The 17,340-nt window shown below is 45.7% G+C and overlaps 1 protein-coding gene across 8 annotated transcripts in view; it reads right to left on the reverse strand.

Moving 5' to 3' along the window:
- Positions 1 to 17,340, reverse strand: part of IPPK (inositol-pentakisphosphate 2-kinase) — a 1,128,404-nt gene that overhangs the window by 365,039 nt on the left and 746,025 nt on the right. Inside the window, exon 12 of one of the 8 annotated variants that reach the window (XM_073592670.1) lies at positions 1,802 to 1,868. The exons of the other annotated variants lie outside the window; for them this stretch is intronic. Coding sequence (XP_073448771.1) covers positions 1,802 to 1,868 — 67 coding nt within the window. The remainder of the gene's footprint in view (positions 1 to 1,801; positions 1,869 to 17,340) is intronic. 8 annotated transcript variants of the gene reach the window in all.

Here is a 17,340-nt window from a genome sequence, read left to right on the forward strand (position 1 = left end):
AAGCCCCCCAACACAAACTCCTCTCCATCACAAAGCCCCACATAACAGATTCCCCCCATAACAGACTCCCCCACATCACATACTTCCCCCGTCACAGACTCCGCCATCACAGATCCCCCCATAACAGACTCCCCCATAACAGACCCCCCCATCACAGACTCCCCCATCACAGACTCCCCCATCACAGGCTCCCCCATAACAGATCCCCCCATAACAGATCCCCCCCATATCACAGATCCCCCATAACTGACTCCGCCATCACAGATCCCCCCATAACAGACTCCCCCAATCACAGATCCCCCCATATCACAGATCCCACCATCACAGATCCCCCATAACAGACTCCCCCATATCAGTCCCCCACCATAGCACAGACTCCCCCATCACAGATCCCCCCATATCACAGATCCCCCATAACAGACTCTGCCATCACAGATCCCCCATAACAGACTCCCCATCACAGATCTCCCCATCACAGATCCCCTATCACAGACTTCCCCATATCACAGATCCCCCCATAACAGACTCCCCATCACAGATCCCCCCATATCACAGATCCCCCCATATCACAGATCCCCCATAACAGATTCCCCCATCACAGACCCCCCATAACAGAATCCCCATCACAGATCCCACCATCACAGATCCCACCATCACAGATCCCCCATCACAGATCCCCCCACCATAGCACAGACTCCCCCATCACAGATCCCCCCATATCACAGATCCCCCATAACAGACTCTGCCATCACAGATCCCCCCATAACAGACTCCCCATCACAGATCCCCTCATATCACAGATCCCCCATAACAGACTCCCCATCACAGATCCCCCCAGATCACAGATCCCCCCAGATCACAGATCCCCCCAGATCACAGATCCCCCCAGATCACAGATCCCCCCAGATCACAGATCTCCCATAACAGACTCTGCCATCACAGATCCCCCCATAACAGATCTCCCCCTATCACAGACTCCCCCTTATCACAGACTCCCCCTTATCACAGACTCCCCCTTATCACAGACTCCCCCTTATCACAGACTCCCCCTTATCACAGACTCCCCCATATCACAGATCCCCCCATAACAGACTCCGCCATCACAGATCCCCCCATAACAGAATCCCCATCACAGATCCCACCATCACAGATCCCCCATATCACAGACTCCCCCATCACAGATCCCCTAAAAAAAGGAAATTCCCCTAACTGGATTTTTCCGGCACTTGCACAAGAAATTGTATAGATTGTGATCTCATATAAGAGTAAAAACAGTATTTTTATTTAAAGATTATAAAAACAAAACATTCCAAGCAACGGAAACATGTATAATACATATAATTCAAAAACAGTACTGATTATGTTCAACTAGACAATGATATTCCTACAGTCGGGGCTTTTTAGGCCCATTAATTGTATTCCACTGCACGGTGGTATTTAAACGATGGAAACTCTTTGCCAGCCCAACACGTTTCGGGATATATTAAAATTCAGTCCTTCTTCAGGGGCTTAATTGGAAAGAGGAATTCATCTGAATTAATTAAGAAAGCGTAATAGGTAAATTACCATGCATCTTTTTATGTCAATATCTAACTGTATAGGTTGATCGATTGATCACCTACCTGTGATGTTGACGTTGCTTGTTTTAGAACCAATGGTAAAAAGGGAGAACGGGAGTATTTGAAAATATGATGACAGATGGTTATAATTTTTATATATATGAAGTGCTGTTCTCTGGATACTTCATCAATATGTTTCAATCCCTCAAATTGTGGATATGTACAGTTAACCTTACACCTACCCTGTCCGTCTCGGATGCGTGCTTGCCGCAGCGGTACACTGGAGCAAAAACAGGGAAGAAGGCAAACCTATGGATAGAATTTAAATAGAGATTCTCTTTTAAAAATAAATTCTTATTCAAAGTAGCTGATTGTGAAAAAAAAAAAAAAAAAAAAAAAGGGGGCATGTATGAACATATATGCATGAATGCGTAATACACACACACACGTATACGCACACAGAATTCAAATGGGCCATTATTATTGCATCCTAGAAGTGGAAGTGTAAAAGATAATCATGAGAGCTAATAAAGAGGAGGGACCTCTAGAGTATTGCTGCATTAAAGTCTTTTTTATTATCCTGAAAACAAAATGTAGTATTACTTATGGTATTCCTACATATAGGTCTTTTAAATGTTTTAAAGGCGTTATTACATAATTATAATTAGGGCAAAACAATATGTAAATATAGTAATGAAATATATCCATATATAAAATGTTCTATAACAGAAGCAGTATAGACAAACAGATTGCCTTGCATAGCTTGTAGAGATAATTATCATATCATCTCCACAATGTGCACCTAAATTGCACCTAAAGATATGCATAAATGAATCAGGAAGCAGCCAATGTTAAACGGGACATAGGAAGCAAAGCTTAAGTATATAATTGTAGATAAAGAAAAAATAAAAATAAAATAATTAGTTGCAGTAGAATAGTAAAGAATAATACCTGTAATTGAGTATTTTAAAGTTTTAGCCAGCCACAGATCCCAGCATCCCACAGGCACGGTGTCTGGGCTGGGAATGAATGAAGCTGGTTTTTAAAGTAGAGTGAGTTCCCATCAGCTGGCGCGATAATCACGCTCAGCTGATAAGTGGAACTCATCAGCTGGAGAGCCTTCCTATTGCTCCCTGGGACAGGGATGCGCGGCGCTGCCCCTACCGCGCACGCGCGAGCGCAGCTACGTTGGGACGGCGTCACGCACATCCGTCCCACCGGCACGGAATGCCTCACCGGCGGACTGCGCATGTCCGCCGGAGTGGCAATATGGAGGAGAGAGGGCGTGATGTTAAGTCGCCCTGGTAACCTCCCAGAGCGCCGCCCAGACCAACATTCTGGGCGGCTTCCCGTGCCGGGTGACCGCTGAAGCAACACGCACCCAAAGCCGGACAGTAGAGGGCAGACATGAAGGGGCATATTTGTCACTATCCCACCATCACAGATCCCCCATATCACAGACTCCCCCATCACAGATCCCCCATATCACAGACTCCCCCATCACAGATCCCCCCACCATAGCACAGACTCCCCCCATCACAGATCCCCCCATATCACAGATCCCCCATAACAGACTCTGCCATCACAGATCCCCCCATAACAGACTCCCCATCACAGATCCCCCCATATCACAGATCCCCCCATAACAGACTCCCCATCACAGATCCCCCCCATATCACAGATCCCTCCATCACAGATCCCCCCATATCACAGATCCCCCCATATCACAGATCCCCCCAGATCACAGATCCCCCCCAGATCACAGATCCCCCCAGATCACAGATCTCCCATAACAGACTCTGCCATCACAGATCCCCCCATAACAGATCTCCCCCTATCACAGACTCCCCCTATCACAGACTCCCCATATCACAGATCCCCCCATAACAGACTCCCCCATATTACAGATCCCCCCCATATCACAGATCCCTCCATAACAGACTCCCCCATATTACAGATCCCCCCCATGTCACAGATCCCCCCCATGTCACAGATCCCCCCCATGTCACAGAATCCCCCCCATGTCACAGACTCCCCCCCATGTCACAGAATCCCCCCATGTCACAGAATCCCTCCCATGTCACAGAATCCCCCATGTCACAGGATCCCCCCCATGTCACAGGATCCCCCCCATGTCACAGAATCCCCCCCATGTCACAGAATCCTCCCCATGTCACAGAATCCCCCCCATGTCACAGACTCCCCCCATGTCACAGGATCCCCCCATGTCACAGGATCCCCCCATGTCACAGACGCCTCCCATGTCACAGGATCCCCACATGTCACAGACTCCCCCCATGTCACAGACTCCCCCCATGTCACAGACTCCCCCCATGTCACAGGATCCCCCCATGTCACAGACTCCCCCCATGTCACAGGATCCCCCCATGTCACAGACTCCCCCCATATCAATATTACACTGCTGCCCCCTATAATATCACAGCACTCAACACTTACCTGTATCATGCAGGACAAGAGGCATGGTAGGTCCGGACGGAGGGCGGGACTTTGGAAGTGAGGAGCAGGTGATTGGTTCCTGGGACCGCCCTGATGCCTAGTAACCAATCACCTGCTTCTTAGCACAAAAGGTCCTTTGTCTGGCCTGTCATGTTTCCCGTCCTGTGTGATGGAGGGAGCAGAGGGCAGGGGGAGTGCTGCAATTTTAAAGGGGCAGTCCGCGGGCTGGATAAAAAATGCTGGAGGGCCGGATTCGGCCCGAGGGCCGTAGTTTGAGGACCCCTGGTCTAAAGGGATTAGTTAATTAGCTCATGTTAATTAGGTTAATTAGGTTACAGCTGTATTGTTAGAGTAATATGAGCAGGAGGTCTGCACCTACACTTTGAGTGTATAAAAGCCTGTATTTTGTCAATAAAAGATAGATTCCTGGTTGAACTTACATACAGCCTGCCTGGTGTTTGTTCTGAGCTATCACAACTGGGTTAGAACGGCACATAGCTGAAGTTCTAAACCCGGAGCATGGGATGACCGAACCATCAGACGTTGCAATCTGATTCTATAGCTGCAGAGGAGTGTCGGGAGAGTGGAACCGAGCGAGCAAAGGGGCTCGTTACATTGGTTGGCAGCCGTGGGATTTGCTCTCCAGTTACTAGGACACTCCAAACCAGCCTGCAGGAGAGCCACGCTGAAAGACTTACTTGAGAGCCGTGGAGGGAATGGTGGTATCGTGCTTCCTTGCTGTGAACACATCCAAACCATCACCTGGATCCAAGGTAGCAGGATAGCAGGAGAGGAGAAATACCAGCCACCATGGATGAGGAATTCAGAAGGAGGTTGCGAGAGGAGATACAGCACAGAGGACCAGTATCAGAGCAGGTCCTGCTAGGATGGTTTGATTCTGTCCGCTGTGAGCTCTGGAAGGAAGCGCTAGCCCGTGAGCAGTGACACCAGGGAAAAGTTCTCCCCTCCGTCCATGTGATGTACTGGTCGCAGTATGAAGTGCGAATGCTGTTTTTGGGGGAACAGCCGAACCAGGAGTGGACAGCCGAGTTAAGCAGGCTGATCCAGGCAGAAATGCGGTTGGACGAGAGCTACAGAGCCCTCCAGTGGTATGTAGCCCAAGTGTGCCCATGGACAGCGGATGACAGCCCAACGGAAGGCTTTGACTATGATGGCCTAGGATTGTTATACTGGAGGCTGTCCAGGGACCCTGACTTTGGAAGTGATCGGGAGTGGCGTTTGGAGGAAATAATGGAGCACAGAGAGCGGAGACTGAATGTCTCAGAAGTGCACTGGAAGATTTGGAGTTTCTGGCCGTTCAGGAATGGGAGTTGGAGATCGCCTACAAACAGCTGTTAGACTCTGCTCAGCAGCAGGGTGGTGCTCCCTTTGCCTGGGACTATCATGAAATACCAGTTGACAACTCTGAAATCCTGGCTGAAGAGTTGACAATGTGGCAGAGTAACAGTGTGCTTTGCCAACCTGCCCCCGCAGATATGGAGGCGGAGGTCTTATGGCGGATGCAGCAAGTGCTGACTGACCTTGATGAACCTGTTTCTGCATTGGATGATCTTGGATGGAGGAATGTGCCTGTCCAGCAGAATGCCAGAGAATCGGCAGTGGAAAATCTGAAGATTGCCGTCCCCAAACCTGAAGTGCTGACAACAGGGCAGAGCTCTGCTAACCTCTGCCCAGCACTGATAGCATCTTCTGGGTTTCACGGAGAGGAGATGGTGAACCTTTATCCCCAGACACCAGTTGCAGAGACAGGGGATTTGATAGACTTTTCTGCTGAGGAAGAACAACCTGGTGAGCCTCCAGCAGAAGAGGAGCTGTTATTGGGGCCAAACTTCACTATGCTCTGCCCAGCACCAACAGAAGTATCTGTGAAGTTACAAGGAACTTCCCCAGCTGAAGCGCTGGCAACCGGACAGAGGGTCCAAGATCTCTGCCCTACACCTGCGGTGGTTCCGGAGGCTCAGGGTGAGAAGGAGGTGGTCACTTCCCAGCAGCAGATCAGGATACAGGGGGAGAAGGGAGAGGAGGTGTTCGTCGTCCCTCCCCAACAGTTAGCCGGAGCAGATGGTGTGGGGTTTCCAGCAGAAGGGCTGGCAACAGGGCCGAGTACTGCTGGACTCTACCCTCAACTAACAGAGGATGGATGTCCTGTGAAGGTGGATGGGACTTCAGTCTCCACCTGTATACCCCAGGGATGCTGGGCAGTCGGCCCAGATCCACAACAGCATGACGGAGTGAGCCCAGACACCCTGTCTTCTCTCCAGCGGTAGAAAGGACTCCAGGGAGAAGGGCCAGTCCAGGCCTCTCCCCAGTGGCAGATATGTTCTCTGAGAGAGGCAGAGGTTGGCTGGGTGAGTAATACTTTGTTTGGAACAATTTGTTTGGGGTACTGTGTGGGTACATGCATTAGAGGACTGGAACTACTGACTAACTTCGGAGTCAACCCGTCTGGGGTCTCCTCCTGTGTTAGTCTCCTGCCGAAAGGGGAGAAATGTGACAGACCTAGCCGGGAAAGAGACTTTTGGAGGGGACTGTATGCTAGCCTCTTGCCGATCGATCGGGGGCCCTTGCATTTGGGGGAACGGTGCTCTTTGTGAGCTGTATGTCTGGGGACCCTGGATTTTCCATATTGGAATAGTGGCTGATTCACAATGCTGGGACAGATACTGTTAGGAGATGCTGATGTAAATTCCAACACCTGTCTGTCTATTGTCTGCTAAAAATGTGTATTGTAAATAAGTCTACTATGGGATCTAAGAGTCATTAGATCCCCATTGTTATTTGTGTTAATTAACTTTGCTATTGTGTGAAGAAGAGTCTATGTTGATTGTGATAATGTTGATTGGACTTTCTGAACTACAAGACGGCCAGTCTGGCCTAACGGTCATGTCTGAGTCATCTAGGCTGTCTAAAGGGATTAGTTATCAAAAGAAGGGGCGAGAACAGGGTGGTGGGACTTTAAATGAAGCATATGATGACGATAAAGTACAAATGGTGAAGTAATTGGAAGGATTTTAATAATTGTCATGAGGTACAGTCAAATATAGAACATGTAAAATATACAATACATAGCATTTATAGCATAATAATGTAAAACATAAAATGTTACAAGTTCATTGTCACATTGTATAATAGGCTATAACTTCCAAAATTTCACCAAGAAAGGTAAGGGTAGAAGTTGGTAATACATAGTAATCCTTGCACGGCCTATGACCACAAGATCCAAACCAGAAAGGGTAAAGAGGGTAAACATAATATCATGGGTACTAATTGGTAATCAAAACGTGTGGCAGCTCAACGCGTTTCGTGACTAGGCGGTCACTCGTCAGGAGCAAGCACATGATGAATCTGGGGGTAAGAGGGTTGGTTCAATTTAATAGGTTGTAAACATATATAAAATAGCGGGGTAAAACCCCCTATCTAAATGCCAATAGACTCACTAGGTTCGTATGGTGGCGGTGTGGTGCCGTGAAGCAAAGCCATCCGGAATGGCACTCCCACCCGGGAGCCGCGGCGGACATCTCCCCCGGAGCGCCCCCCGAGGCGACAACCATGGCAGGCAAAGGAACAAGGCAACCTGGACGAAAGAATGGGTGAAGGGGTGGGGCAATTAGTACCGGGGGAAAAAAGTGTGAGGAAGAGGGTGAAAGACCCAATTGGGGAGTGAAGGTGTGAGTAAAGTGAACAGCGAAAGGGGGCTGGATGCAGAGTGGAGTGCAGCTGGGGGTGAACCAAAAGGGGGTAGTGGGTGACAGTGAGAGGAGTGAGAGTAGAGACCAGAGATAGTGGTAAAAGTGACTGTACCTGAGTATTGGGAAGGGGTGTCAGCGAGGCAGAGCCTGGACTGGCGTGCGAACAAGTGTACAGGGAGCCTTGAGTGACAGAACCTGCCCAGAAGACGCTCAAGTAGGCGCCACGGCGAGGACGCCGCCGACGTCACGCCAGCGTAACAGGATGACGGGGGGGAGGGGGGAGGAGGCAGGGCGGGCATGGACCGCTCCACCCCCCCCCAACCGCCGCCGCCCCCCTGAACTGCTCGCGAGCGTGGCTACCACGCGCCGGGCGCCGAAGCATCAGGCGTCCAGCACGGGATGCGTGACGTTGACGTGCGGTGACGGCGCCACCACCCCTCCAAGCATGAGGAAGGCAGAGGGTGGGAGGAGGCCCATCAGGCACGTCACAGCTCCCGGGAAAGGAGAACGCCCGGACGGCAAGCAGCACGGCCCAACCCACAACCAAGACGGACCAGCGCATGGCAATATTGACACTCGGTGGTATAAAGTACAAAACCAGAATAAAAAATGTGATAAAGCTGGAATTAGATAAAAAATATATATATGTAAGGAGTTGGGTAGTTAAATAACTATGATGTACACTATGGACTAGTAAAGATGAATCAAGGGAAATTGGTCATAGGATCAGGGTTGCAAAAAAGAGGGGAAAAAGGGTAATTACATGCTTCCATCCCTATATCTAGTATTTCAGCAAAGGCAAGGGGGTAGGGACTTTAAGGACATCTGGCCTGGTGAGGCTGATAGTCCATCCCTTGGGACTTTAATTGAAATTGTGGCCTGGTAAGGTCACATATTTCCATCCCTATTGTATATCAAAAGAAGGGGCGAGAACAGGGTGGTGGGACTTTAAATGAAGCATATGATGACGATAAAGTACAAATGGTGAAGTAATTGGAAGGATTTTTAATAATTGTCATGAGGTACAGTCAAATATAGAACATGTAAAATATACAATACATAGCATTTATAGCATAATAATGTAAAACATAAAATGTTACAAGCTCATTGTCACATTGTATAATAGGCTATAACTTCCAAAATTTCACCAAGAAAGGTAAGGGTAGAAGTTGGTAATACATAGTAATCCTTGCACGGCCTATGACCACAAGATCCAAACCAGAAAGGGTAAAGAGGGTAAACATAATATCATGGGTACTAATTGGTAATCAAAACGTGTGGCAGCTCAACGCGTTTCGTGACTAGGCGGTCACTCGTCAGGAGCAAGCACATGATGAATCTGGGGGTAAGAGGGTTGGTTCAATTTAATAGGTTGTAAACATGTCACAGACTCCCCCCATGTCACAGACTCCCCCATGTCACAGGATCCCCCCATGTCACAGACTCCCCCCATGTCACAGGATCCCCTCATGTCACAGACTCCCCCCATGTCACAGACTCCCCCCATATCAATATTACACTGCCGCCCCCTATAATATCACAGCACTCAACACTTACCTGTATCATGCAGGACACGAGGCATGGTAGGTCCGGACGGAGGGCGGGACTTTGGAAGTGAGGAGCAGGTGATTGGTTCCTGGGACCGCCCTGATGCCTAGTAACCAATCACCTGCTTCTTAGCACAAAAGGTCCTTTGTCCGGCCTGTCATGTTTCCCGTCCTGTGTGATGGAGGGAGCAGAGGGCAGGGGGAGTTCTGCAATTTTAAAGGGGCAGTCCGCGGGCCGGATAAAAAATGCTGGAGGGACGGATTCGGCCCGCGGGCCGTAGTTTGAGGACCCCTGGTCTAAAGGGATTAGTTAATTAGCTCATGTTAATTAGGTTAATTAGGTTACAGCTGTATTGTTAGAGTAATATGAGCAGGAGGTCTGCACCTACACTTTGAGTGTATAAAAGCCTGTATTTTGTCAATAAAGATAGATTCCTGGTTGAACTTACATACAGCCTGCCTGGTGTTTGTTCTGAGCTATCACAACTGGGTTAGAACGGCACATAGCTGAAGTTCTAATCCCAGAGCATGGGATGACCGAAATATCAGACATTGCAATCTGATTCTATAGCTGCAGAGGAGTGGCGGGAGAGTGGAACCGAGCGAGCAAAGGGGCTCGTTACAGCCCCCCCTCATGTCATATTCATGACACAGAAAAATTCACTCACTCTCACCCACCAGGAAACAAACCCAGAGAAACATTTATTTCAGAAACATCATTAGGAATGAAATAAGTTAGCAGTACATTTTACCCAGGAAATGCAGTACACACAGTTATTGGAAAACATCCAGCCACCCCATATCTTTTCAAACTTGGCAAAGGCCTCTCTACTAGATGATGTGGCTTTGAAAAAAAAGGGACTGCTTTATTCACCAAAGAACTCCATGTTGCCAATGCTGGCACAGAGGAGTTTTTACAAGATAGGATAATCAACTTCCTAGCATAAAATAACAGAGTAAGAGAAGTGCGTGTAGCATTTGTGGTAGCCAGGGATTCAACCAAGCTTATTAAACAAACTTCGACAGAGAGGGGGATAGAGATGGAAATGACTGATGTGATACATGTTGTGACCTCCTGCCAAAAGGATTTAATGGTAGGGCACTCCCAAAAAATATGCAAAAAGTTTGCGACTGGCATGGAGCATGTTCGTGCCCACGGTACATGGATGGGTGGTGGCTGCAGGCTAGGCAATGTACCTGTACGCCACCACTTACTTTCGGGTATTGGATGCACATGCACGTGCCCCCGCGGACCTGTTCTGTGATTGGAAGCAGCATGAGTTTGTCAGCAGGTTACAGCCAATGATTAGGACTGTATACCTGCTGATCAGCTGTGGCCAGTCACAGCACAGATGGTACAGTATCTGTACGGTTTAATCTTCCATGAGTTCTTTTTGTTCATGGAGAAAAAACAACCGTGTTCTGTACAAACAGCACACATACACTTGAATACAAATGTTAGGAACATTTAACCCTTTGATTGCCCTCCACAATTAACCCTTTGATTGCCATGTCACCCAGCCAGTGCCATTAGTACAATGTCTGTATTAGTGTTACTAGCGACATCAGTGTCAGTTAGTGTCCCTGTAACTCCATACAAAGAAAATCTTAGGGTGTTGCTTCAGGCTCTAGTAGGTCCCTATATGCTGACAACCACTGATAGTGCAGGCAGAGAAAAACACTAGTCTCAGCTCCATAGAAGTCATTGAGGAAGGAAAAGCACATTACACAAAAACCTCATGTAAAGGGTGGAAACAGCCTCGGCCTAGACTCCATCCAGGCCACGCCCCTGACATGGGGCTTAGTCTTGGTAATAAAGATTCCACAGACAGGGGGAAATAAATACATCATTGGTTGCTGCTCAATTTAGAAAAAGCAATATGAGGTGATTGTCTGCCACACATGGGAGCCATGGAACACAAGAATCTAGCCTACAATCATTTAGATAGATGTTCAAAGGATACAAAACGTCCTAAAGAAGGTGGGAAACAAATGCTCAAAAACCTGTGTTGGCCAAATGTTAAAAGAAAAAGATGAAGGAAAAGGATGTGCAATAAAGAAACAGCCCAGAACTATGAGAGCTAGAACAATGGGAAAAGGGAGGCAGAAAGGGGGAAAAGGGGGAGGAGAAAAAAAGTGGAACTGGAAAATGGGAGGGGAAGGAGAGAAAGAGGGAAAGGGATGGTAAAGGAGGGGTGGGTGATGGGAGAGGGAAGAAAAACAGAAGTTACTCACAATAAAGAGTGATGTCCCATTCAAAGTTTAGGCCTTTGGAAATGCAAGTAGTTAATTTAAAATCCAGTATAGCTCCATTCTACAAAGGAGGCAGAACTGATCGCCCCCAGGAACAGAACAATCTACTCTTTCCACTATCTGGATTTTTAAAGATTGTCTGTTGCAATCATAATGAGTGAAATGTCTGGCCAGGTTAGAAGGAAGAATAACCATTGGAGCTTGAGGTGGCGTGAGGGTCACCCAGATGTCTGCAACATGAACAACTTGTGGCTCCGCATTTAAATATTCTAGTGGTATGCAACCTTGTACCTATAGGTGGACTGGAAACGTATAAGCTGTGGGAGACCATGCTGTCTATGGTATGGAATGAATCACTATATATCTGACCCCTCTCTTCAATAACACCCTGTAGCTGAGATCTCCATACAAGATGGGAAGTTACCTAGAAATAATGTTTCACATATGTTTTAGCACTGTTTTAACATGTTGAAAAAAATCCCCCCTAGACAAGTTTCTGGTGTACAAACAGGCCCGTTTAACAGTTGGTACACTACATCTGTGTTCACAGAATCTCCAAGGAGACAGCCTCTTGATCGAAGTCAACCAACTGTATGAACTCACAGTCACAGTTTTATTATAAATACTGTAGATCCAATGAGAGTAAGATGTAAATAGTAGCGGCCGGTGGTAATTTTTTTTTTGGGGGGGGAGCGACAAACAGTACCACCCCTCCCCCTGGTTGGTCGGGTCTGGAGAACTTACCCCATCTATGGTGGGCAGTGCTTCTCCCTGGCTTCGGCAGCAGCTTCCCCTTCCCCTGCTCTCCACGGGCATCGCCGCGGCTTCTGTTTCCTCCCTGGCGGCCAATTGGGACTCTTCTATTTTTGGCCAATCGGAAAAAGAGGTAAAAACATGAGAGGAAGGGGTAGAGGTGGGGGCTCTCGGTCGTACACTCACGAGGGGGATCATTCTCACGCCTCCGATCAATATGATTCACCACATGATCGTAGGGTTAATCAATACCACCAATGTAGAAGAGATACCTACAATAGGGGTAGTCCCCATCCATTTTATGACAGATCTATTCCCACATATAATAGGTTTGCCCCACTTTCTGATTATGTCTCTTATGATAGAGGGGATTTTTTTAGATCTCAAAAGGAACCATGGAGACAACCTGTACCGTACACACCTCCAAATCCAGGGCCCCCCCCCGAAAACGAAAAGAAAGAGGAAGGAGAGGGGGCAGGCGAACACAAAAGGCCCAAACCTCGTTAGGTGTTGGCATATATAATCTTAGTAATGTTATCCTTAATGATGATGAAACTAAAGTTCTTGATTGAGGTTTGAAGTTTGAAATTTATGTTAGTATTCAAAATATATTAGAACCCTGAATATGAAAAAATATTTTCTCTCCCACCCCAGCCAGGGTTCGAGAACTTTGGTGCAGGACCATTCATCATTACGGAACAGATCTATTTTTAATCCTCCCAATACGGATAATAAATATCTTGAAGTTTTTAAGAATATGGTTTCTAATGATTTGAATAAACTCCAAATCAAGAAAATTTCAGACCCATTATCTATTAAACGTAGTATTGACTCTCTGGCAAAACGTAAAGAAATAGCGATCCGCCCCGCAGACAAGGGGGGGTCTTGTGATTCTCAGTAAGGAATACTACCAATCTGAAATGCGTCGCTTACTTGAAGATCGTGATACTTATAGTGTCCTTAACAAAGACCCGATGTTAGCGTTTAAAGATGAGCTACATGCCATAATAGAGGATGGTAGAGATCAAAAAATTCTTACTAAAAAAGAATCTTTGTATTTGGACCCTTTATTTTGTAGGACCCCCATTATTTATTTTTTATCAAAAATTCATAAGGACATCATTCATCCCCCTGGGCGACCCATTGTGAATGGGATCGATTCTGTTTCTGCCAGGTTAGGACAATACATTGATTTTTTCCTACAGCCGTTGGTTATGAAAACTCCTGCGTTTTTGAAAGACACCAAGCACATCATACAAATCTTAGAGACCCTTGAGTGTTCCCCCTCTACAATATTGGTCACTGCGAATGTGAGTTCTCTTTATACTATCATCAATCACAAGGATGCTATGTCCTCTGTTGAATGGGCCCTCTCCTCTTCCTCTCTGTCAGGTAAACTTCAGGAATTTCTTCTTGGGTGCCTGGATTTCTGTTTAACCAGGAATTATTTCTGGTACAACAAGGAATTCTATTTGCAGACTAGGGGAGTTGCTATGGGAGCACGTTTTGCTCCCAGTGTGGCTACTATTTTCATGTCACACTGGGAGGAAGAGGCAGTATTCCTTAACCGTCCCCCCAAACTCGTTTGTTATCGTAGATTCATAGATGATCTTATCATGATCTGGAGGGGTGATAGACCGAAGCTTGACACATTAATTGAATCTTTGAATAACAACAAAAAAATATATCCTTGACATGGACCATTGATCCTGAAAAGGTTGTCTATCTTGATCTGGTCATTAGTATAGACAATGACCGTTTTAAACTCACTAACCACTTCAAACCTACCGATCGTAATTCTTATATTCCCCTGGGGAGTTGTCACCACCGTTCTTGGTTGTGCAATTTCCCCAGGGGACAGTTTATCAGATTACGTCATAACTGTACCAACGAGGACGACTTTGTCACTCTTAGTTCTAGGTGTGAGGAAAAAGGTTATGATCGAAACACTCTAGAAGAGGAAATATTGAGGGTTAAATCTATGGATAGACGTTCACTGGTCTCTGATCTTAATAAAGATTTTAATGGGGATAATCATAGTTTTAAAATGATTTTAGATTACAATGTGCAATATCGCAAGTTCGAAAAAATCGTTCAAAAGAATTGGTCTATTCTAAAGCAGGACAAGGTTTTAGGCCCTGTTTTGCCAGAGCGACCCCAGTATATTTATAAAAAAGCTCCTTCATTAAGAGACCGCCTGGCCCCTGGCGTTCTTAATCCTCCAGTTCCTTCTACTGATAGATTATTCTCATTTTTGGGGGTTTTTTATGCCTGTGGACGGTGTATCCCATGTAAGCATTCTAAAGGAAACATTAAAAAACGGAAAAAGTTCCTAGCATCAGCTACCAATAGAGAATATGACATCAAGCAACTGATTACTTGTGACGCGGTTGGGGTTGTCTATATGTTGGAGTGCGGTCGCAGGCTCCAATATATTGGCAGAACCTCCAGAAGCCTGCATGTCAGGTTGGCGGAACACGTTAATATAAAAAAGGGTCTCAAGACCCACAACGTGTCTAAACATTTTAAATTATTCCAACAACAGAACCCCAAGAGTTTAAAATTTTGGGGCATTGAGAGGGTCACTAAACACTGGAGAGGGGGTAATTTTATACGACAGTTGAGCAAAAGGGAATCTTATTGGATACATGAAACCTGTGTTCTCTGCCCTGATGGATTAAATATTGATTTTGATATCAATTGTTTTATTACTGATCGTTGATTATATAATTATTCTTATTTTTTTTATGGTGCGTTGATGCATTAAGATGGTTGCAGATGACTTTTTCCATATATATATATTTTTTTTTTACCATTGTAGACATATTTTTAGATTTTTTGGTAATATCTATGTGCCCCTGGATATTTTCCTTTGGTTTGGCACTCACCAGCATTGCTTTTGCCAATATGGTGTTTTTTTTTAATGTCATGTTGGTTTTTAATTCACATCATTACAATTTTATCTGTTTCCGTTGGTCCGTTTGTTACGAGTGGGGACACTTCTGGGATTTTATCCCTGCATAGTGATCTCCGCCTCCCCCTTTGTTACTTGGCTTGATGAGAGTTGCCATGGTAACATAGTTCAGTATAAGATGAGGGTACTCACGTTGCTTCCGTATCTGCTGAAGAAGACCCCGCTCATTGGGACGCACGCATTCGGAACTTGGAAGCGTCGTGACGTCACCCGTGGCCATCACGCATCTCGGTTTCCCATACAATGTTACATGCTGCTAATTCTGGCACTGGATTAAGTGCCCTGTTTGTAAGTGTGTTATCAGTATTTTTACTCAATAAATTGTACCATATGGAGAGCACTATGTTTTATCCTTTCTGTTCCATATAATCTGTATATGCTGGGAGAGCGTTACCACATGCCTGTCCATTGCCCTGCTGTTTGACTGATCTGGATCTGCTGTGCACCATTCTTATATGACCCGTAAGGGAAGGCACTTCTGACCCTCTATAATTAAAGGGTCCCATCCATAAGGTGTGAGGCCATCCTGTATATTGGTGGAGGGATCACTGAAAGTCACTGAGATGTCAGCATGAAGTCACATCACACATGACTGTTTGGATTGATTGAATTCTTCATGGACTCTCATTATTGTTTTTATTTTTGAGCGCTGCACCATCTGTTTTTATTTGTTTTTTAGGGATTTGATTTTTGACCCTGGTGTTCAGCTGCTGTGTCTCATATACATACTTGCGCTGATTTGTTCTCTTCCCAATCGGAAAAAAAAAGGTCTCTGACCTGCTTCTGATTAAACAATATAGAGAAAGGGGAGCTAGTTAGGAAGCTAGTCCTGAGGGTCTCTCCAAAGCCTAATATGAAGAGAGAGAAATGTCCCAAAAGGGATACTATGGGCAGAAAAACAACACAGGATCAAAGTATGGTAAATAGAAAAACAGATAAAAAAATATACATTTTATTCAATATACAAAAATAGTACAAAAATGACAAATACCATTACTAAAAACATTAAATAGCAAATGAAGAACAGGAGTATTGCACAGTATTACACGCTGCAGCAAAAACCACTTCTGAAAACTGGGAAACAGAGACCAGAAATGGCTGCATAAGGACCCAACATGTTTCAGAGAGCGTAAAAAGATAAATTTCCTTTCATGACACTATATTTCCTTCTTCAGGGGTTCAAATAAAGAGTGCTGTTGTGTTTAATAAACGCATGTTCCTCTGCAATGACAATGACAAGATACACAGCAATATTGATGATAGATGCAGCTACACAGCCCAAATGAACATCACTCCTGCAGGAACATGAGAGGCTAGTTTATTCAGAGATTCGCACCTTCCTTATGTTCTTGGCGGTTCCTGTGAACTCTGACTTACCGCTCCACTCTCTCGGGGTCCAGCTTACCTGTCTCTCCAAGTTATGTTTTGACGCATGTCACACTCATTTTGTACCCAACCGAGCAGTAAAAAGTTAATCCTATCTGGGTTATTCCAACTTGATAAATCAACCTAGTGGACTTATGGATGTGGGCGTTCATCTATCATCAATATTGCTGTGTATCTTGTCATTGTCATTGCAGAGGAACATGCCTTTAATAAACACAACAGCACACTTTATTTGAACCCCTGAAGAAGGAAATATAGTGTCATGAAAGGAAATTTATCTTTTTATGCTCTCTGAAACATGTTGGGTCCTTATGCAGCCATTTCTGGTCTCTGTTTCCCAGTTTTCAGAAGTGGTTTTTGCTGCAGCGTGCAATACTGTGCAATACTCCTGTTCATTTGCTATTCAATGCTTTTAGTAATGGTATTTGTCATTTTTGCACTATTTTTGTATATTGAATAAAATTTATATATTTTTTTATCTCTTTTTCTATTTACCATTCTTTGATCCTGTGTTGGTTTTCTGCCCATAGTATCCCTTTTACGATCTGCTTCTGATTGGCCGGATTGAGGATCAGTGTTTCAATAGCGAATATTCATTCGCTGTTGTAAAACCTGGGTGGGCCCCCTGGCGCAATGCTCAGCGCCACGAGCCCACCCTATTTTAAAACCTATTAGAGCCTCTGGCTCTAATCAGGTGCTTA

The sequence above is a fragment of the Aquarana catesbeiana genome, linkage group LG07, assembly GCF_042186555.1.
Source record: "Aquarana catesbeiana isolate 2022-GZ linkage group LG07, ASM4218655v1, whole genome shotgun sequence".
Taxonomy (NCBI): domain Eukaryota; kingdom Metazoa; phylum Chordata; class Amphibia; order Anura; family Ranidae; genus Aquarana; species Aquarana catesbeiana.